Below are 22,299 nucleotides of genomic sequence, written 5' to 3' on the forward strand. Positions count from 1 at the left end.
CCGGAACTAAGCATCCGGTTCCGGCAAATGTGACATTACATGTTAAAGTAGAATAATTTCTACGTAAACTGCGACCAAAATGCTTATTAAAAGATTTTGCACATTATGTATGAAAAGTGCTGTAGACATCAGTAACCAGGGCTCTAAAAGTATGTGTAGAATGTACATGACCCTGTATAATTTGTTTGTACTCATTCCTTTTCGTACCAAAATTCACAACATTAATTCTAGTCTAAAATATTAGACTTGTTATACGGGATTCTTGCAATCCCTAACGTCTAAACGGGAATGTGCAAAAAACTCGGCCATGGCCGAAATGTTCCGAACGATTTAAAACTGCCCTGAAGCCTTGCAGGTGCCCTTCATGTATATATCGTTATGTTTTGACAGAATGAAATGAAGAAAAGCCGTCAAACTCCTAATTATAAGTTGGATATTTATTTTTTGTGTACGGAACTAATATAAAATAACATTATCTGGTAATATTTCTTGTTTTTATGATATTTTATAGACGTTATATGCTTTAACCCGGAATCCTGATCGGAACAACTACCCACTTTTGATACTAAACAATTTGTACGTGAAGGATTTGCCATATCAAAAACCTAAAAAAAAAAAAACGTCAACGTACAATTATTTGGACTACATTAATTCCTGTTGTCTAGTAAAAGGCATGTCATTCAGATAATATTTGGTTTTAGAGTATATATTTTAACATTTTTTTTTGAGCGAAAATAGCTTAATTTGCTCCTTATGCTAGTGATGGTTTATATAAATAAATAAGGTTTATTAAATGTTAAAATTGAACCATTGGTCGACCAATCCACAATTACAGTGGTCGAAATTAGCACTAGCCCACAAGCCCTGCACTGATAAAATGTCTTCCGGGCTTGCTCAAATTCTGAATTTTATATTGCAGGGCTTGTTAAAAAATTTGATGCCAAGCAATAGTATATGAATTTGTGCTTGTCCATCCAAAACGGCAAAAGTCTAATTTCGATGACTGCAATTATATATATATAATTTTAAGCCAGATTTGATCAGTTCGTCCCCACTAACACTTGGTTTCTAAGGCTCTTTAAATTCAGTTTTCCCTGTTTTATGTTAGGTTTGTAATGACTGAATAAACAGTTTCAAATTCCACTTTTTTTATGAACTATATAATTATTGTTCAGTTCTTATATATATATCACTTTGGTTAAAGTTTATCAGGGCAATCAACCCAGTCTTTGTAAAGTTTTGTTTGGAATGAATTTTATTTTGCCTGTACTACATTGTAAGTCACCACCCAATGGTGTTTTACAGCATAAAGCTAAATGTGTTCCTCTTAAATTCAGACCTACACCTATGTTTTTGTTTTATTTTATATATCCAGTAAGTGTATTGTGATTGTAGAGGAAAGCTTTTGAGGGTGTGCACAAATTTGTACTACTTTATGAACTTGTCAAATCTTAACACTTCTTTCAATACATTTTATTGGGGTTGGCCAAATTATGCAAATATAGGAGTAAAAGGAGTCAGTTCAGTCAATAAACTATTTCAGCTTGGAACATTTTTTAGCCATTAAATGATTTCAGCACACTTTTATTTTTTTTGCTCGACTTGGAATGACTTACATTCATATATATCTGTGTTATAAAATTAAATTATTTTGTCAGTGTTTTCATAATTATGTATGTCAATTAATAAATTAAATGATAGGTCTGTTAGAATAGAACGAATGTATGGATTTAAGTCAATATGAGTGTCTGATCATATGATTGAAAAGTAACGAAAGCTTGCTGATTGTGTTTGTCTCAAATAGTGCCAATTTTTCATCACAAAACATTAACTGACCTGGATTCACATTCAAAGGCATATAAAGCCCATTTACCCAGCCTCTAAAATATTTTTCTGTCAACACCAATTCTTTCAGGATTCTACAGTGCCAGCACAAAACTTACTAATACAGAAGTGAGGAAGAAAAGAAATGCGATATTTGATGAAGAAAAGCAGAGACAGCGGGAAGCCTTTGTTAAGCGGGTGGAAAAAATCACAGTGGATTACAGTGGCCCTCCAGAAAATGTGACACTTTTAATGAATAAAGACATTTCCACACCATACAATTGTGCTATGCGTAAGTCTTAAACTATATAACTTTATAATGCCAGGTGTTGTTTTTAACCAGGCGTACCATTTAGGTCTAGGAATATATAATTTGATTGGTAAAAGTGAAAAGGTTCTATCTTCTTCTTTATTTAATGTCACTTAGAACCTTGCACTTCACCCCTCGTATTTATTGATTATGTATTCAGGTAATAAAATTTCTTGTAGTTCAAAATCAAACTGTACATTATGCATGTAATTATTTAATAACGGGAACATTACAGTAGATCTAACATATCTAAAGCAATAGAATTATGACTTTTATGAAATGTTGTGTAACTTGCTGTAGGGTTTAAACTAGGGTTTTAAAAGGACAGGGTGCCAAGGGAAAGGGTGCTTAGGGTGAAAAGGGCACACTGTTAGATTGACACTGGGACTTATTTAAACAACCTTCCATTTTAAAAATGTAAAAAAGTATTTTGAATGATGATTAAAGATACATTCCGGTATAAATAATTATGTTCTAACGTCTCTGACTTGTGTTTGAAGAAATAAAAAATAAAATCATTTTGACTGGTGTTTTGAAGATGTTCACGAGTATCTAATGAAGCGGTCAGTGGTTGCGCTGGTGAACGGTCAGCCTTGGGACATGCACCGCCCCCTGGAGGAAAACTGCTCCCTTGAGTTCAAACATATGCTCGAGGTGGACACGAAACTTGTCAATGAGGTAGGCCGATATGGATGACGAATAATACATGTACAGTTGAAACTTAATTTGTCAAACTCTTTATCTCAATGTTTCGGTTATGTCAAACTTTTTCCTGATACTTATGGTTTAGTCAGACATTTTTTGAATTTTGGTTATTTCAAATTTTCTTTACCTCGAATCTTTACAGAGGTCCCAACGACTTTGACATAGCGAGCTTTGACTGTGGTTAGGTATAGAACAGCAGGGATATTTCTTGAATCTGAATAATGCAAGTCTCAGAGGCTAAAAATCTTTTTTTCAATTTCATTGTGAGGGTGTTTTTCAATATCGTTTCTAATCTAAAAACTTTTCAATCACTATTTGTCTGAGTATTTTTACCCTTTTGTCATGTGTCCAGTGAGTATAATCTGAGTATTGATTTAAGTGAGGTCCCTGGAAAATATTTACAATGTAAAGAAATTTTAAAGAATGTTTTATGACTAAATTAGCATGGTGTATCTTTGTTAGAAAATAGTTCAAGGCTCAAAAAAAATACATTTGGTTTGGGTTATCCCACCCTACCTATGAAATAGGCTGACTAATATAAGATCACAGTTTTTCATATTTATAGATGGTTTATGGCATAAAGCATTACTAACACTTGATGAAAATGAAATTTTCTGGCCGTTTGAGATCTGTTCTATTGCAAGTTATATGACTGAATTGAAGGCGTTGTTTTTTTTTGTCTCAAAATCAGCTAGTTTAGGTATCAACGGTTGATACCTAAACTAGCTGATTATGAGACCAAAAAACATGTCAAAACTCTCATTCTGTGAGAGGGCAGATTTAAAACAGCTAAAAGCTGATATAAAACTCTCTTCTGTCTGTCTCCTGGGCAGAAACCATTACTGGTGTCCATCTATAGTGGCCAAGAGAATGTACCCCAGTTGGGGATCAAACCTGTAACCTCTTGATGAGAAGTGACTCCCTTAACCACTACACCACTCTTACTCTCTCATACATCTGTTTACAGGTATTCTGGAGAAGTGGAGCCTTTGCCCTCGGTCATGTTCTGGAGACAGCCTTCAAGGATGATGTTTATGTGGAGCTGTGTTCATTTCCTAAAGTTCCTGGTTGGTACTGTTTTTCTACTATGGAATCACTAAATATTTATGTTCGTTAAATTTACCTTAATTCTTACCATTTTTCCGCCCATTTAGGGAAAAAGACCCTCAACATTGTGGGAAAATTTGTGTTGCGTAATATACCATTTTGAGAAAAAATAATCGCTTGAGAAAAAAATGGGAATTTTTTCAGTTAAAAGAACGTGTAAAATATTAGTTTATTTCTTGAAATGGCCGAAGTATCAATCTGTGGCAGTATAAATATCTAAATTGTATTGCAATAAATCATGACACTTAATATTGCATTCTGATCTCTGAATGTGATAAAAAACAACTATTTCTGACTTTGATAATAAACACTTGAAAACCTTGTTCAAATAATTGGACCTCAAAAACCATTTTTGCATGGTAGCTTAGCACATTCTTTGATCCTCTCTGTCTCTCCTTTAAAGCAACTTGTTCAGTCTTATGCAAACATGAAATTCCAAATTTTTGGTATAATTAAATGACCCAATTTTCCAACTCAGAAAGGCCCTTGACCCCCTCTCCAAAATGTGAAAAGCACTAACTACATGTTTTTATGAACAGTTCCTTTGATGTGAATGTATATGTAGGTACTAACTAGGCTTGTTTGATGTTTTTCAGTTCAGTATGGGTGCTTTGCGTATGATGTGGATCTCAAACTACCAGACTGGAAACCAACTCAGGTATAGGAGCCCTTAAGATACTTAATATTTAATATTCTAAATTTTCATATGGAAGATTGACCTACAAGTTTAGTACCAGTAGTATTCAGGGACACCCTTAAAGTTGCAGGCAGAATCAATGTGATTAATGATCTGACATCAAAAAGGGATTACACCTGGAAATTTATGATCTTAATTAAGCCTTACAATCTTTATTAAAATGGAGACATGGGTTGATTCTGTATTTTATATAGCTTTGCTTGAAATTAAAAATAAGTAGTAATGTAAATAATTGTTATATAAACTCCAACTGGTACATTCAAAAGACTAATTTTGATGCCTGCATTGATTTTATTGCATCTGTGAAACAGTGAAATATCATAATCAATTTTTTTTCACTGTTCAATCTTTATAAACCACTATTAAGCATATAATTTAACATTTTGTTTCCCACTACTCAGAGAGAGTTGACGGGACTGGGCATGGTCGGCGGGAGACTGTGGGGTCACAACTGGGACATTGAGAGACTTGACGTGGATGCCAGCGTCGCCCTGAAAATGTTCGCTGATAATAGGTGGGACATTGATTTATTGTTTTTACATTATGATTAAGGTTGTAGAAATATTTCAGCTATTTCATTATGGTAATGCGGTAATGTCATATTCCATACATTTGACTCCAACACAGAAACATAGGTATATGTGAATCTCAGTGTATACGTAAACCCTTTTTTATACGTAAACCCATTTTTTAAAGCCACACTCACAGATTGACCGATTGGACAACTTTTTTTTATATTTTGTCATAGAATCAGCTGATTTTGGCATCATTCTGTGTTTTGAAATCAGTCATGTAGGATAACACACAATAGAACAGATCTCAGTTGTTTGGGAAACTGATGAAACCTTCATTTTCCATATTAAAAGTGTAAGTAATGCTTTTAACCTGATAACATAAGTTTTCAAGAGTAAATATTAAAAACTGGGTTCTGATCTTTTACTATCAGCCTTATATCACCGTTTTTCAGACATATTCGCAAAATTTGGCTCATTCCAAGACAAAACAAAAAAAGCTGTCAAAACAGCATCTGTGAGAGTGCAGCTTTTATGATTACATGAAAGAAAAATTCCTAAAGTCGCATCATGAGTCGTCAATCATGAGATAAGTTTTGCAAAATTAAATGAAACTAAAATGAAACTGTCTGATTAAAAGAATTTAAAAATGTTTTACAGCATTGTCACCTGTAATTCGTTTTTGGTTACAGCGTGGTATCCATTTTAAAAATAATGCTAATGTGGATCCCAAAATTTAATAAAAATAGATATAAGACCAGTGTATTTAAAAAACAAAAACTAATGAATTATAAACTTAAAAACTTTGATTAAAGAACAACTTTTACTCCTGATTCCCTTTCTATATGTGATGTTAAATTAAACTTATCCAGGTTCAAGTCTGACCAGATTCCTGACATAGCTGCCAAGTCTGACCACAATCGTGTGATTATTTACCGGATGGGCGACCATATCGACATCACGAAGGGCCCGCTGATAGCAAACACTTCACAATTCTACAGGTTCCAAGTCACTGCGGTACGTGTCATGATAAGTTTATGTTGGCAGATTAATTAATAAGCAAGTTTATTGCAGAATATGATCCACCTCAACAATTTTTTCAATTCAGTACTTCTGGGTAATATTTATAAACAAATTTCCGCAAAATAATGGCTTCAGTCGTCAGTTCAGACAAAGAATAATTGATGTACAATTAATTTTTAAAGTGGAGAGTTTTAATGGATTAATTAACTTAAAATCTTAATCATAAGATGTTTTGTCGTATGCTTGTTGATAAGAATGCTCCTAATGTCATGTTCTTGCAGAGTGTGAAGATCTTGGGCGTTTTCCAGAGCCTCCTTATATTTAAGTTGAAGTGTAGAATCTGTGTGTTTTAAACTTAAGTGTAAAATTAACTTGCCAATGGAATTAATAGAATCACTGAGACACCTACCTGTAAGGATAAATTTTCTAGCATACCGGACATGTGGGTCCGGTCATGTGACCAGTGCTGGAAAAAACCCATCTTACATACCCCATGTAAGATAAGTCACGCGCAGCAACACGCCACTTCTTATTTCTTTTATTGTATGATTTATGAAAAGTATATTATGCCATTTCAATTAACCGCAATCAAATATATATGTTAGCAAGACTTTTAATTAAAATTGAAAATAAATAATCGTAAAAAATGTCATTTTTACTTATTTAAAATTACTGCGCTCTATGACGTCAGTTAGCAACGTCGCACACGCTTTTTGGTGTAATTGTACAAAAGTTTGTTTTCTATGTCATTTTTTCCACAAATTGATAAATTTAGATATGCAAGAAAAAATATTCATGTTTTTCCAGTCCGGACCGAAAAATCTGACCCTTGGGCACACTGCGTGGCTGGTAATTCGGCAAGCCTCGTTACCGGCTTACGCACGTGCCTGAGGGTCGGATTTTTCTATCTGTACCGAAAACACATGATAGATACTTATAATCTGTGAACTTGTGACCACTTCAAAGGGATTGTTTTGAGCTTGTGTGTTTTTTCAAAAGACAGAGTTGAGAGTTTATTGTAACTGCCTTTGTGTCATTGTGCAATTTTTTTAACCTTAATGGCCAATACTCAAAAATATAATGAAGATATTCGAATGAAACTTGGTACACATGTTGCCATATATGCTTGTTGATAAGATGGCCCCTATAATTGTGTTCTTGCAGAATGTGTAGGTCTGGGGCCATATTCAATATCGTTCTTATTCTTGTCCTTAGACATGCCTCAGTGATTCCATTCAGACCATTGGCCAGTTATTTTTATAGACAAATCAAAATGCTTTGATTCCAATTTAAGGATTAAATAAAAGCCAATATAAGTATTGACCCCTGCAGCTTTTTCAATAACCACCTTCGATTAAACTTCAGTAGAATCACTGAGACACGTGTAAGGATATAGATAAGTACATGTATTCGGCCCAAGGTTAGGAAATAAACAAGATATCACATGTATTCTTTTCAATATAATTTTTTGTTCAAGTCAACGAAATTATCTGTGAACTTGCGACTACATGAAAGGAGTGATTTTTAGCTTGTCTGTTTTTAAAGTGACACTCTTATTCAAAATCAATACATACACATGTATAACAAACATTAATTTTGAGCGTTAAACCTTCAACTTCTTACGAAATAATGCATTTATGGGAAATATTAATTACTGATAACAAGTTTATAATCGTGTATTTAATAGCTGAAAATGCAAAAATATTAAACGATTGGTGAATGCTAAAAGATTTACTGTGATCTACTTTCATCTCATAAGATAGACAAAACTAAATAGTGTATTATTTATGTTTCAGATTCATCAGATCAGCTCACAGCGATATGGCTCTCTACAGCGGGTCCAGGCCATAGCCCTGCCTTCAGCACTCATGGTGAGTGAGCAGTTGTTTGCAATTATAAATATACTGAAGCTTACTCATGTTAATATTTGCTATGAAGACAACTTGTGAAGTATAATTTTACTGTCAAGAGTTTCATTTTGGTTTGTTAATCATTAATCTTGTAATTAATAATATAAATCAAACACAATATTTTCATCACATAGAAGTTACTCTAATACAGCAAAATTGTCATGAAATGGAAACATTACAAAATCCATGTTTAATAATTGGATTTTTTTTTTAAATGATGAAATATCGCATTAAGATAATACTAAAAGATAGAACATATTAAGTAAAATATTCGTGATTAAGAAGGGCATATCAAGCAACCTCTTCTAAGTCATTAAGGTTTTACATAATTTGTTTGAACCAAATAAGATTTAGGCGTGTTTTTGAGCAATTGGGGAACTAGAAAATGATGTCATTTCTGTTTAGTTGTAAAGTGTACTACTTATTGAAGGCTGAAAGGTGAAATCATTGGCTTGAAAAGTAGGCTATAATCTAAACCTTATTAGATTGAAAATAAATTGCTGAGGTCAGAAAAAGAAACATGTTGATAAATATTTAGACCTTTTCCTTCTTATTGCAAGGAAGGTGAAATTAGTCTGGCAGTACAGGTGTCTGCAACTTAATAGAGAGGTCGTTGCTTTGATCGTTTTCAAGAGAGCATTCTCTTGTAAAAGACACAATACTGGTTTCTGCTCAGAAAACGAATTTGATAGAGATTCATATACTAACTAACAGCTGTCTGCACAATCAAGCTTAAATAAATTAGTATCCGGTATAAACTCACTATTGCAATTGTATGAATGGTAACATTTAATCAACTTTGTAACATTTTGTGCAGATGCATTGGTGGAGCTGGGAATTACTGTGTGAAAGAGCAGCTAAACCTGTAAGTTTTATTTTTTTACTGCTACTGGGCAGTTTAAGATAAAAAGTTTTATATCATTTATGATGTTGCCAGCATGAAATTTCGGTTTTATATATTTTTTGGATGTATAACTAGTTTAATGAATTTTGATGCATCATTATAAATGAATAGCATTAAAAAAAATGTGCATTTTAAATTGTGAGGTTTTGTATATTAGGCGCTGTAAATAAACAAATGAGTAATTTTGATAAGAATAAAATATCTCATTTGTGCTCATTCAATGCGAAATTTGTAGAGCTTGTTAGCTATAATTTAAAATTGTTTAACAAATTCTGTATTGGATCAGCTACTTTAGGTCTGAGTTAGTGCATCGCACCACCGTAAACAGATAAAATGATATTAAGGACTTTTTTGTAAAATACAAACAAAATTTAACATTGTGGCGTAATTTGTCAACATTAAAATGAAAGTTGTCAACATGTTTAACAATGTTAATTGTTATTGTTTAGGGTTGAGAACTTTAGAACAATTATAATGGTTTTAACAGAAAATGTTGCTTTGAATAAATTGTGCCCCAAAAATGGATATGCTTAAGTTTGTGTAAACTTACTCTACTGTCTTAATGTAAGATCAAATAAACCAATTTGATTTCTTGATTAAGTATAGTTTTGTGAAGTTTTATTGATTTACTTGTTGTTATTATATACATACTAGTATTACATGTACATACTATGTAGATATTACACTGTTGGTATGATTTGTGAAGTGAAAGCAGCGGGAGTGTATAACTATGTATGCAATAAATGTATTTTAGATGATGTACATGTTACCAGATGCGTTTTTGAAGCCAAAACAGGAAGAAATAGATGACAAGGAGGGGGACAGGCTGGTATCCAGCACAAGTAGCTCATGAATGCAGGGAACTGGAGTTTGAGGCTTTGCAAGGATCAATACTGATAAATGCAAGGAAGTAAAGCCAATAGACTTGTTTAAGATGTGCCTGATAATGCATGTAATTCCAAAATTATCAGAGCAAGTGTCGCATGATAGCTTGGAACCAGTGTGGTTTATGCGACTTTGAGAATACACAACAGAACTACAACTACATGAAGCTATCAAAGTACTAGATGTCGTAGTTCTTGTGGTGTGAAAATAAGTGCAGACCTGTTCTGGATATAATACTAGGACTTGTGAGAAAAAAACAAACTTATTATTTCATTTTATGTATTTCATTGCCTTTTAAAGTTTCAATTTGTATCAACAATTCAATATGTTTACATAGGTGGCTGACTTATTATGGTGCATACGATAAAATATCCTACTGTCAAGAATTATAGTTAAACATTGTGATAAAGTCGCTTAGTGAACTAGAGGTATTGTTTGCAAATTCAAACTAGGTGTATATTAAGTGACCAAATAATCAATTTGTTTTGAAATAAATAGCATTACTGCTTGCATTTTCCAACTCGAAAACAGGCTCTAAAGATAAAATCGCTGATAACAGGGACCCAAGTTGGACCATACAATGGTGTTGGCTTGATGTTAAAGTTTTTGTTAGGAATATGTTTCTTATATGAAAATCATGTCTAACCTATTATCTGCTTGGATATGGCTAAATTGACCTTATCTCATGAATTGAATTCAAATGTACATACAATTTCTAGAATTCACTTTATTTTGGACAACAGTTGATTGCAGCATAAGCATTATGATGATACATCGGGGATTGAAGGGTAATTGTTTTCCTTTTACAAGAAGCGATTTTATTAGCGTTAACAGTTCTTATCTTTTATTTCCTTGTATTTCATGCTGCTTTAAAATAAAGGTAGATGTTTTGAACGACATCTTAAATATATGTATGCTTATGTATAAATAATGTACATGGGCATTGAAAGATATGAAAATAAAGTTGAATCAAGTTTGGTCTTTTTTCGAAGTTGGTGTGGTGATAAAAGTGTGAGAGCTATCGTTTTGGAGTAATGAAATATGAAACATTTTTGAAACCAAGGCTCAACTATTGTTTTTCAGTTGATAAATGGGCATAACTCAAAAGAATTTGTTAGCAAGAGTTGTGGGCCTTGTTATACATGTGTAAATTTTATCTGGCAACATGTGTACCAAGCTATCAGGTTGTCAGATGTTTTGACGCTTGAAGCTTACTGGGCTGACCTTTGTTTCAATATCTTAATTGACAAAAGCTACAAGAAAAAATCCTGAATTTAAAATGGTCCAGTTGTTAATTCAGTTGCAGGCACAAATATCTGACCTTAGACACCAATGAAGACATTTAGCAGACACAATTGGATCATGTGCTCAACAATAGATGGTTGTAGCTTACATATTGACCCATCTTCGGCAACTATGGTACCGTTATGTTACACTCCACAGCGCAATAGACTAGTGAATCAGGGGTATCCAAAGATAGTATGGACAAAATTTTCATTCATTGAAATATATCATTTTACATGTATTAAAATATATCTTAAACACGACTTTAGCTAGACCTGTATTGATGTGAAGGCCTGGTTTGCTGGGGGGTTCGGGGGCATGCTGCCATGCATTTTTTTTTTTAAATCTTTGATGAGTTTCCAACTATATCTTGCTATCTTTACAGTACCATTTTTGAAAATCATGTGCAGGCCTGGGCCTATAGTGCCTTCGCAAAGCTAGACCAGTGTTGACCCACTTTTTTTGACGAGGCTACAATCGAGACACAAATTATATCTAAAAAATATCTATCAGGCTCCCATTGACTCATTAGTGTGACCTTGACCTTTCCAGAGAGCACAAATGGTATGCGCGACACATACCCTTCCACACAGCTCTTCTATACTGTGAAGATCTGAGACACTAATTATTACTATTAAAACCCTTTAAGGCTCCATTGATATTACATATATATATATATATATATATTTGACTACTTATTGACTCTACGTTGTTTCTAAATCTCCGATAATGAACAGTAAAATTTAGTCTGATTCACAAACATGTTCAGAACTTCAAATAAACCTTACATGTCAGTAAGATTTTAAAATATTAAAGAACAGAACCAGTTTTAGATTTTTTATTTGTACAAGGAAACACTAAAAATTCTGTAACTGCATTATAAAGACAAAATAGAACCAACTGACTAGTTCCTGTAGTCTGGGAAAATGTTTATAAATCAAAAAAAGAAACAAATTACCGAATTCTACTGCAGACAATACACATGGATAGATAATATGCAAGAGAAATTCGGGTAAACGTTCGTATTACAACGCTACACAGGGAATAACGACAATCTACTTCAAGTCCATTACTTTGCTTTATAGTTCTTAGTTAATAATCTTAATGATATTATGAGGAAAAAACTGCGTATTAATTACAGTAAAAATCGGTATTATAAACAATAAATGCAGTGAGAATATCAAATCTCATCGGAGTCATGAGTAGGAATATAATGAGTGCATGTATAATACAGTGTACATCATAACATTTAGTACAGCAGATTTAACGTTTACAAAAAGTTGATAACGATGAATTATTTCAATGAAACAGTTAAATAAATATTGGATTATCATGCCGACGACATACTGTATATATATATTTACCTGTTTGTAATGAAACTAGACTCCTGTTATTTATGATTATCAGTTGCATATAAGTTTGTTATACTCCTCATTGTTTCGAAGACATTTCAGATTATTCTGTTCTGATACCCCAGTAGTTATGAAGTACAATAATTTTGCACCCAACCCTTTTTAATTGCCATCTGACAAACTTTTCTTATCTTGGATTATTTTATGCGTTTAGGCATTCTTTACAGTAGTTTCTTGTACCGTCTTTAAGACAGTTAAATAGAGACAAACCTAGAAACGGTTTTAAATGTAAAAAGGACATTAAAACACTATCAAACCAAAACAGAGAAAATAATGTTTCGACCTATATACCAGTAAGAGTTTTTACATGAAGCAAACAGGATTTTCAAACCATGAACACTTTCCTGTTGCGTTTTAAAGTCAAAACAAGGGCCCAAACCAACAATTATATAAAAGTCAGAGATACATGTACAGGGGGCTGATTCATCAAAAATCCTAGAAGCAGTTCAATTCGTAGTTGGGATTTTCAATAGTACAGTACTTCAGGTGAAAATCTCTCGATAAGGTATACTGTTCCTAGGATTGCAACACATGTGTACAGGTAGTCTCTTGCAACATGTGTGTACAAGTAATCTCGTGCAACACATGTGTACAGGTAGTCTCCTGCAACATGTGTGTACAAGTAATCTCTTGCAACACGTGTACAGGTGGCCTCTTGCAACATGTGTGTACAAATAATCTCGTGCAACACATGTGTACAGGTAGTCTCCTGCAACATGTGTGTACAAGTAATCTCTTGCAACACATGTGTACAGGTGGCCTCTTGCAACATGTGTGTACAGGTAATTTCTTGCAACACCTGTGTATAGGAAGTGTCTTTAAACATGTGTGTACAGGTAGTGTCTTGTAAAGCTGGTGTACAGGTAGGGTCTTGCAAAGCGTGTGTATAGGTAGTCTCTTGCAACATGTGCGTACAGATAGTCTCTTGCAACATGTGTGTACAGGAAGTCTCTTGCAACACGTGTATACAGGTAGTCTCTTGCAGCATGTATGTACAGGTAGTCTCTTGCAACATGTGTGTACAGGTAGCCACTTGCAACACCTGTGTACAGGTAGTCTCTTGCAACACATGTGTACAGGTAGCCACTTGCAACACCTGTGTACAGGTAGTCTCTTGCAACACATGTGTACAGGTAGTCTCTTGCAACACCTGTGTACAGATAGTCTCTTGCAACACATATGTACAGGTAGTCTCTTGCAACACCAAGGCTATCACAATACGCAGATTGTTTTAGTCGAAAAACAGGAAAAATCAAAATCATACCAATCATCAACCCAAGCACTTGCAAGTATAAGTATTATAATGTAGAAAATTCATGGACAGGGGTATAAACAATTTCACATACTGTACAAACAGATGTGAGCTAAGAAGGATGACAGAGATATCCGAACATACACATACATATACAACAAAAACAAGTATTTCTAAAGCAATTAACAATCAATAACAAAAGCACCCCTGAAAGCAAACGCTCATCTGTTGTTGTTTTTAAGTCAAACAAGGGGTATAACTCGACAATTAATAAAGCAAGAGTTATGGGCCTTGCTATAAATTTACATATTGTCTGTGGCAACATGTGTACCAAGTTTCAAGAAATACGGCCAAGCTTATACACATTGCTGACACCAAGGCTACTATACCTCGACATTTTATCTTCAAAACCTCGTGAGCTAAAAATAAGTGAGTTTACTAATGAGCTCATCAAACAGAATATATATGCATTTATATGGAATAACTTTCCATTACTCTAACAAATACATTTAACTCGGAATAATCAATATGAGGCTGCCAAATGATTGGTTGTAAAATTTCCAACATCATGGAATGAACACATAGTGGTTTTGCAATATAAACAAAAAGCTATTATCTTCTCCTCAGGTAGGGGAAAGTGCCATGTGACTAACATTCGGTGATAAGCCCACGCCACTTAAATTGAAATTTTAGAGTTAACTGGCGGGAAGGTTTTCAATCTTCAGAATAAAAACAAATAATTCCAAAATCTCTATTAGGCAAACAGGTAGGATTTTCTAGAGTTAATAAACAGTCATGAAATGTATCATATTCTAGGAGAAAATGCATGGACCTTAAAATATATTTGATCTTTTCTAATGATTTTCTGCTGTCAGGCCAAATGTAAAAAGAATAAGTTGTTTTTTTACTGCCGGGTCGATATGTTTGGGAAGTGGAAACTGACCCTAGACATAGAATCAATTTAGTATGGCCTATATGAGTACTGTAGACAGTTTCAATTTCGCACCATCATGATCAGAAGAATCATGTCATGTGACTAACCGTGTTTGGTTCTATCAAGTCAACAGCAGTGTTCGAAATTTGCGGTAGCCCGATAGCCCGAGGCTACCAAATTTCAGCTGGGGCTACCGATTTTCCACAGAAACTAGCCTGACCGGGCTACCGTTTTTTCCTTGTGATTTAAAAAAAAACCAAAAAAAACTGCCAATTAAATGTGTTACGCATCATGTTTTTTATACACAAAGCCTTATTATTCAAGAATGCGTCCTTCAAGGCGACTGGAGTGACAACGGCGTAGTCTGATTCGCCGAAATTTACGATGATAAAAAAGCTAATTGCTCTGCTATTCAGGGCTCAAGCAATGTGCTCAATGTTTGTTTATTTAATCAATGAATATAAGCACATGTCAAAATTAATTAACGCCTAAAGTGACAAGTAATTATCGATCAGTTTCTAACCAGTAACTGCGTCTAATAGCAGCAGTCAAACTCTATGACGTCATTTAAACTCCGCCCATTATGTAAATTAACGGATAAAGTCGGCAGTTTTTGACAACAACGATGGCTATGAAAATCAACAATGCTAAAATAGCAATATCAACATTGATATTTTGTTTATTTCATTTAAATATATTTTATTTATTAGCTAAAATAAAAAGAAAGATATTTAAGTTTTTAATGCGAACAGAACATAATCATTCTACAAAAGTTGTCTGAAATGCGGAGGAAACAGGTGCCCGCTTACTTCCTGACAAATTTAATCAAAGTGAAAGGGGAACTGTCGGATATAGTTAACTCATTGTCTGTGTACAGTACAGTAGGGTTCTACATGTTGTATTTTATACCTTTGAATAGCTTTGCCATTAATTTTTAAAGAACAATTATAGGAATATTGGCAATATGAACATCCATATATTTTTGTTGTTACTTCTGAAACTTGAAAGTGAAACTGAAAGTTGAAAAGAGAAAAATGTCATTGCACAATCGCTGGTACATATCGGATTTGACAAGGATGCATTGGATAACATAACTTACAGTACATGCATAACTCGTTCCATTAAATAAATGATATGTTCAGAAAATATTTTTTCTCTTTTTTCTCGTAATACCTTTTTGAAAACTTTATTAGTTACTGAACTTTTGATGACTACACTGATATAAGTATGACTATAATTTATTATTGACACATTGTTCAGATTGGGGAGCATTTTTTGAAACTGTATGAGCGTGCTAGATTAGATGATCGGACTCGTTGCGGAATCCTAATTAAACTTCCAAAAATTATTCCGAACGAGTGAAATTTTTAAGTGTTTAAGTTTGGGCTAGTGATATTGGTTTCGGGCTAGTAAAATTTCCTATCTGGTAGCCCGAATGGGCTAGTGGATTCAAAGCCGAATTTCGTACACTGCAACAGCAGAGAGGCTTTATCAGACGACTAACAGAAGATGGCTTAATCAAGTGACTAACAGTGTTTGGCTCTATCAAGTGAATAGCAGAGAGGCTTTATCAGACAACTAACAGAAGGTGGCTTAATCAAGTGACTAACAGTGACGCTTTCTCAGACTTACAGAGCATGATTTTATTAGACAACTAACAGACTGTGGTATTTAGCACACAACTAACAGAGAGTGGCTTTATCAGAGGACTAACAGAGCGTGTGGCTTTATCAGACAACTAACAGAGCATGACTTTATCAGACGACTAACAGAGCGCGTGGCTTTATCAGACAACTAACAAGAGTGTGGCTTTATCAGGCAACTATAAGAGGGTGGCTTTATCAGACAGCTAACAAGAGGGTGGCTTTATCAGACAACTTACAGAGCGTGGCTTTATCATATGACTAACAGAGCGTGGCTTTGTGATAGAAGAGTAGATAAGGAGTGCCCAGTAGTGCCCCGGAATCCCCCGAGAGTAATTTGAGGAAATCTTCCTGGTCAAAGACACGTATAGTTTCATCATCACACTCAAACCATTCTGTACTGAAGGCACGTGCTGGAAGCAAACTATCTACTAAATCCACTTTCTTTTTAGGAGCTATTTTTTCAAAAGCCTTCACTTTCGTATTTGCTATAACATTGTCTGTGAATCTTGCTGGGAGTTTCGTAGTCACCCCAGCCTTTTTCCTCGTCATTGGAAACTTGTCGGTAGTTTTTGTGGCATCTTTCTCTCTCTCAATGTTGGGCTCAAGTTTAATGTCTGGGTAGAGCGGAAGGGTGCGGTCTGTTTTCGGTAGGGCTCGCACATATGCCAGGTAATGACCGGAGGTCAAGCTGGCTCCGGAGTGGGTCACTATCCCATACAGCTTGTACCTGAAACATAATACTCTAAAGCTAAAGCCTCATAAGCTGATTTTTTCTTGTTAAATATTTCTGTCAACTTTGAAAACATTTATAGGTTAGACTGTTAGAAATATATATATATATATATATATTTGGCAGCAACATAATTAAAACTCAGTACCATTGGGTCTTAAGTCGGCAACTGTATTTACTGTGCCATTGATATATATATATATAAATATATACTCAGCAGAATTTCATACTTTGAATTTAAAGAGGTTTCTAATTGCGGTGAGAATTTGAGGTGAAATGAACACATTCTAGAACAAAGCCAGTATGGTTGCTGACAAATATCAACATAAATTACCCTAGTTGGTAAAAAGAAGTGTTCAAGAGGCCCAGATAGAAACAATAAACCTGCCACAGCTGATAAGCCTCTTGAAAGATTTTTTTTATATTTAAATATGCATCAACCAATATTCAATGTGTAAGGATAATAAACAGCTAGTTTTGAAGACTTGAACATTTTAAGATTTCTTCATGGAAATTTACAGCATTTCTGCTTCTTTTAGATCGAGAATTAATCTCGTAAGTCCACTATGGCCACATATATAAAGAATATTCACTTATCTGAATGCCAGTGTTTCTAGATAGAAGTTCTTACCCATGATCCGGACGCAGACATGCGGGGGAGCACTTGTAGCGTAGACATGGCAAGGTTTGCGGGATTTCCACCCTGTCATTGATCTTTATCAGGGAACTGGGATTGCTGGAAAACAAACATTCATATATCAGACTAGAAGTCTGTGAATCAAATATGTCGCCTATTGAAAACATTAAGGTCACCATGACCTTGACCTTCTGACCCCAAATGGGGCTCAGTATTATATTCACCATGACCTTGACCTTCTGACCCCAAACGGAGCTCAGTATTACATTCAACATGACCTTGACCTTCTGACCCCAAACGGAGCTCAGTATTACATTCACCATGACCTTGACCTTTTGACCCCAAATAGGGCTCAGTATTACATTCACCATGACCTTGACCTTTTGACCCCAAACGGGGCTCAGTATTACATTCACCATGACCTTGACCTTTTGACCTCAAACGGGGCTCAGTATTACATTCACCATGACCTTGACATTCTGACCCCAAACAGGGCTCAGTATTACATTCACCATGACCTTGACTTTTTGACCCCAAACGGGGCTCAATATTACATTCACCATGACCTTGACCTTCTGACCCCCACAGGGCTTGATAGACCATGCCTAATGAGCATACCAAACTTTGAGCCACAATAATGCGCGCTAAGGAAACTTTTATAACATTTTGACCAAGCTTTAAGCCTCTTTTTACCAAGCTATTCAAAAACTATCAATCGAAAACAAAAGTACACTGTGGACAATGATGTACTAAGCAATCAAAGGGCACAATCAAAATGTTAATAGCATACAATACCACATTTCCCAACTTTCCAAATGCTGTAACAAACATTTATAGTACTTAACCAACGTGTTAATTAATAATGTGATTGAATGAAACACTCAAGGTATTTGGACTATTTGGAAACAACTAAGCAGCAGTAATAAGACATAGTTATTATATACCCATCATAAATTCACATGGGATACCTATGGCAAAATACAGTCCATCCGTATTCCACTTAAGTGCAATACAGCCGTAATCTTCTCTGCTGACGTCACATCAATAACGTATAATTATGTGATGTTTAAATGACGTCATCAAACAAAAAAGTGCGCCATTAAATCATAGTTATTATGAAAGCATGCCTCTTTCTAGTGATTTAACCACTAATTTATATAATAAAAGGGTATTTATAACTGCTTTTGATCGAGAATGTCATATTCCTCTCTGTTGGCCTTTTGCAGATTTTGAATTCAAGAGGTGCAACTAAAATTAAAAAATCTTGAGTTGAATACAACCTCCCGGATCAAAAAGCAATACTAATAGCCTCATTTTGTTAATCTTAAGATTAATTATTTGCACCATGCCTGAATACCATAATAAAATATGGTACTCATGCTATTTCTCAATCTTTACTCTTTTGACCACTATACATGAACAAATTGTTTAAAAGCTACAGTGTTTATACACTTTTTAAAAGAGCATTATCTCATAGAATGTTGAAGCATTACTTGGGTCAAGATTTCCTATAACAAAAAAAATGTAATATAGTACAACCTTTTTGTTTTTGTCAAAGTACACTTAAGTTGTTGTTTTTTTGGAATATTGACAAAAAAATATTCATCAAATTCTATTTCAAATGCACTTTTAAACTTTTTAATGATGATAATCTGTAATAAGGTAAGATGAGTTGAAGTTGTGTTTGAGAAGAGTCAGGGGAAAATCTTTTTGATTCCAAAATGAAGTTGAAAAATTCACAGCAAAATGATTCCATGGGAAGCAATAAAGGCACACAACATTAACTAATCAACAATATCATACTTTGGATCCGCACAGAATCTTTTAAGGTGGAGTGTAAGTATGTTCGGCAGGATGTCATAGTGTATGGAGCGCTCGGCCTCGGTGTAAGACTGGCACTCTTCACAGAAGTATTTGTTATCCTTGACAAGCTTTTCAACCTCCGTGGAGGCCTCAATCAGGTCCAGTAAACTACAGCAGCTCCATGGAGTATCACTGTCCTGGGAACACATGTCTGAAATCATGGAGCGTTATAACACTCAGTTGAACAGTTCACATCTCCATGGAGTATCACTGCCCTGGGAACACATGTCTGAAATCATGGAGCATTATAACACTAAGTTGAACAGCTTTCAACTCCTTGGTGTATCAATGCTTGCGGAACACATGTCTGAAATCATGGAGCGTTATAACACTAAGTTGAACAGCTCACATCTCCATGGAGTATCACTGCCCTGGGAACACATGTCTGAAATCATGGAGCGTTATAACACTAAGTTGAACAGCTCACATCTCCATAGTGTCACTGCCCTGGGAACACATGTCTGAAATCATGGTGCATTATAACACTAAGTTGAACAGCTCACACCTCCATGGAGTATCACTGCCCTGGGAACACATGTCTGAAATCATGGAGCATTATAACACTAAGTTGAACAGCTCACACTTCCATGAGTGCTGTACTCTAATGTGGTAAAGTGAGTTGAGATTGAAAATCTTTGTGATAACCGAGGCCTGATCATGTCCAGGTGACTGCATCAACTCTGCTGGGAATCAGTGCCTGGGAGCATGAGTCTGCCTATAAAACACATAAATTATGGAACGATATAAGTTAGCAGGTTTTCCAACCCCTGTCCCGGAGACTGCATCAACTCTGCTGGGAATCAGCACCTGGCAGCATATATCTGACAATGAGAAACATAAATAATAGGGCAAAAGTAATAAGTTTACAAGATTTTCAACCCCTGGGGGCCTCGATTAGAACCGGGCGAATAACGTGGAGAATAAACTTCTGAAGAGTACAGGCTTGAACCAGGTCTGAAACAAAGAATGGGAGTGTTATAACAATAAATGGACTAACTTCTAGTGATAAATCGTTGATGGCTCAATCAGATGAAGAAGACTGCAATGACTGCCTGGGGAGACATTACAACTACACTTGAATAGTTGTGACAAACAATGCAGGCAAAGCAGATTTGTAAACAAATTAAACATAACCTTTTACTGACAGCTCATTTTTTCTTTTTTTAGGTCCAATCTCTTCTTATTGTTATGTGAATTTTCTGTTCACAAACAACATTAAAACAAATTTAAATATTTTTTAGTGTAAATCAGATAATCAAACAATCATCATGTGACAATCCAGGTTACCTCTCCAATATCTCTTCATTAAACAGAATTATTGTATATGCTTAACAAGTGGACCGCAAAGTGAATGCCAACACCAACACTAGTCATGGGCCTAACTGTACACATGTTTATTGCTCCACCATCACCAACATCAAAGTTATGACAGTACCAACTTACTTGTATTTCTAGGAAAAACAGCTAAAAATGCTGTTCAACTCACTCAAATTTTACTAAACTTGGCTGGTACGTCAGATGGGATGTGTGAACTCGGTGTTTGTCTAAGGGTCATAAAATAATTAGAGTTTATAACAAAACAGTGAGTAGTAATTTTTCCTATTTCCTCCGTTTACCTTCCTCCGTATCGCTATCTCCTGAGTCAACCCGCACGGGAACACTGATGTCATGGAATTCCTCCTGTCTCTCCCTGGCACACTCGCACGTGCTGCACCGTGTACGCAACATCATCATACCCTGGAAATAGAAGAGCAGAAAACTGCATACCATACTCTAGGCTTCTACATATTGTAGCCATATGCATGTAATGATGCATTTAGGCGTGTTTTTTCACTTTGTAAAAATCACATATTGTCGGGATTTTCTAGCAATTAGTTGTTAAGACTATTTTAAGTTTTATATATTGTAGAATCAAGTTTTAGGTGATAATTTAGGAAGAGTTTTTAGGTGTTCATATGACAAAAACATTACAAAAACATTGCAATGATTTTAAGAATGTACACAAGTCTATTTTAAATGAGAATTTCCAAATGCTTTCATTTAACTTCATTTCAACTTAATTTAAGAATAAACAAGAACAGCAATGCAATATGTCAACTTCATATAGTTGCTGAGTTATTGACTTATGTGTGCTTACATGCATAACCTTAACCAGAATTTTTACGTCAAATAAACATAAAATGCATAGTTTGCATTATATGAAATAAGAGCTATTTCACTTGATGAATTAAGCAATTAAGTTGGATGGTTGGGGACACATTGGGTCCAATGTTTCATTCTAATACATGAAGTATTTGCTGAGATATTGACTTCATTTTTACATGCAGAACTTTATCTCAAATTTCAAAAAAGGTCAAAAAATGAAGGTCCATAATTTGCATAATATGCAAGAAAGAGTTACAAACTTAAGACCAAGCGTCTTTAATATGTAGTGCAAAATCCATTTTTCTAGAAAAGTTAAACATGATCATAACCTTTGATCTACTGTTCCCAAAATCAATGGTGATCTTTAAGTTAGATGATTCTTCAAGATGACATTTACAAGTAAACAATCAAAACTGATTTTCTGATAATGGTCAGCCTTGGCCATTGACCTACTTTCCCCATAATCAACAAGGGCTCATTTACTGACCACACTAAAGGCTGTCTGATTGTCCCTGCTCA

The 22,299-nt window shown here is 34.8% G+C and overlaps 1 protein-coding gene and 1 pseudogene across 1 annotated transcript; one reads left to right on the top strand and one right to left on the bottom strand.

Annotated features, from left to right (window-relative positions):
• Positions 1-6: 6 nt before the first annotated feature.
• On the top strand, positions 7-10,851 carry LOC128234569 (39S ribosomal protein L39, mitochondrial-like). Its single transcript, XM_052948863.1, has 10 exons — positions 7-149; positions 1,916-2,116; positions 2,673-2,812; positions 3,807-3,906; positions 4,543-4,604; positions 5,045-5,157; positions 6,028-6,172; positions 7,975-8,049; positions 8,906-8,953; positions 9,747-10,851. The coding sequence occupies exons 1-10, from the start codon at positions 80-82 to the stop codon at positions 9,843-9,845; spliced, it is 1,053 nt and encodes a 350-aa protein (XP_052804823.1). The 5' UTR covers positions 7-79; the 3' UTR covers positions 9,846-10,851.
• Positions 10,852-11,985: 1,134 nt separating this feature from the next.
• Positions 11,986-22,299, bottom strand: part of LOC128236214 (serine-rich adhesin for platelets-like) — a 42,355-nt pseudogene continuing 32,041 nt past the window's right edge.

The sequence above is a fragment of the Mya arenaria genome, chromosome 5 (assembly GCF_026914265.1).
Source record: "Mya arenaria isolate MELC-2E11 chromosome 5, ASM2691426v1".
Taxonomy (NCBI): domain Eukaryota; kingdom Metazoa; phylum Mollusca; class Bivalvia; order Myida; family Myidae; genus Mya; species Mya arenaria.

What these genes read in the sequence shown, in the direction of transcription:
- LOC128234569 (XM_052948863.1), top strand. Translation starts at nt 80, where the DNA reads ATGCTTATTAAAAGATTTTGCACATTATGTATGAAAAGTGCTGTAGAC. An exon ending in AAAATGTTCGCTGATAATAG is followed by an intron (nt 5,158 to 6,027) that starts GTGGGACATTGA and finishes AAACTTATCCAG; the next exon opens with GTTCAAGTCTGACCAGATTC. An exon ending in CCCTGCCTTCAGCACTCATG is followed by an intron (nt 8,050 to 8,905) that starts GTGAGTGAGCAG and finishes CATTTTGTGCAG; the next exon opens with ATGCATTGGTGGAGCTGGGA.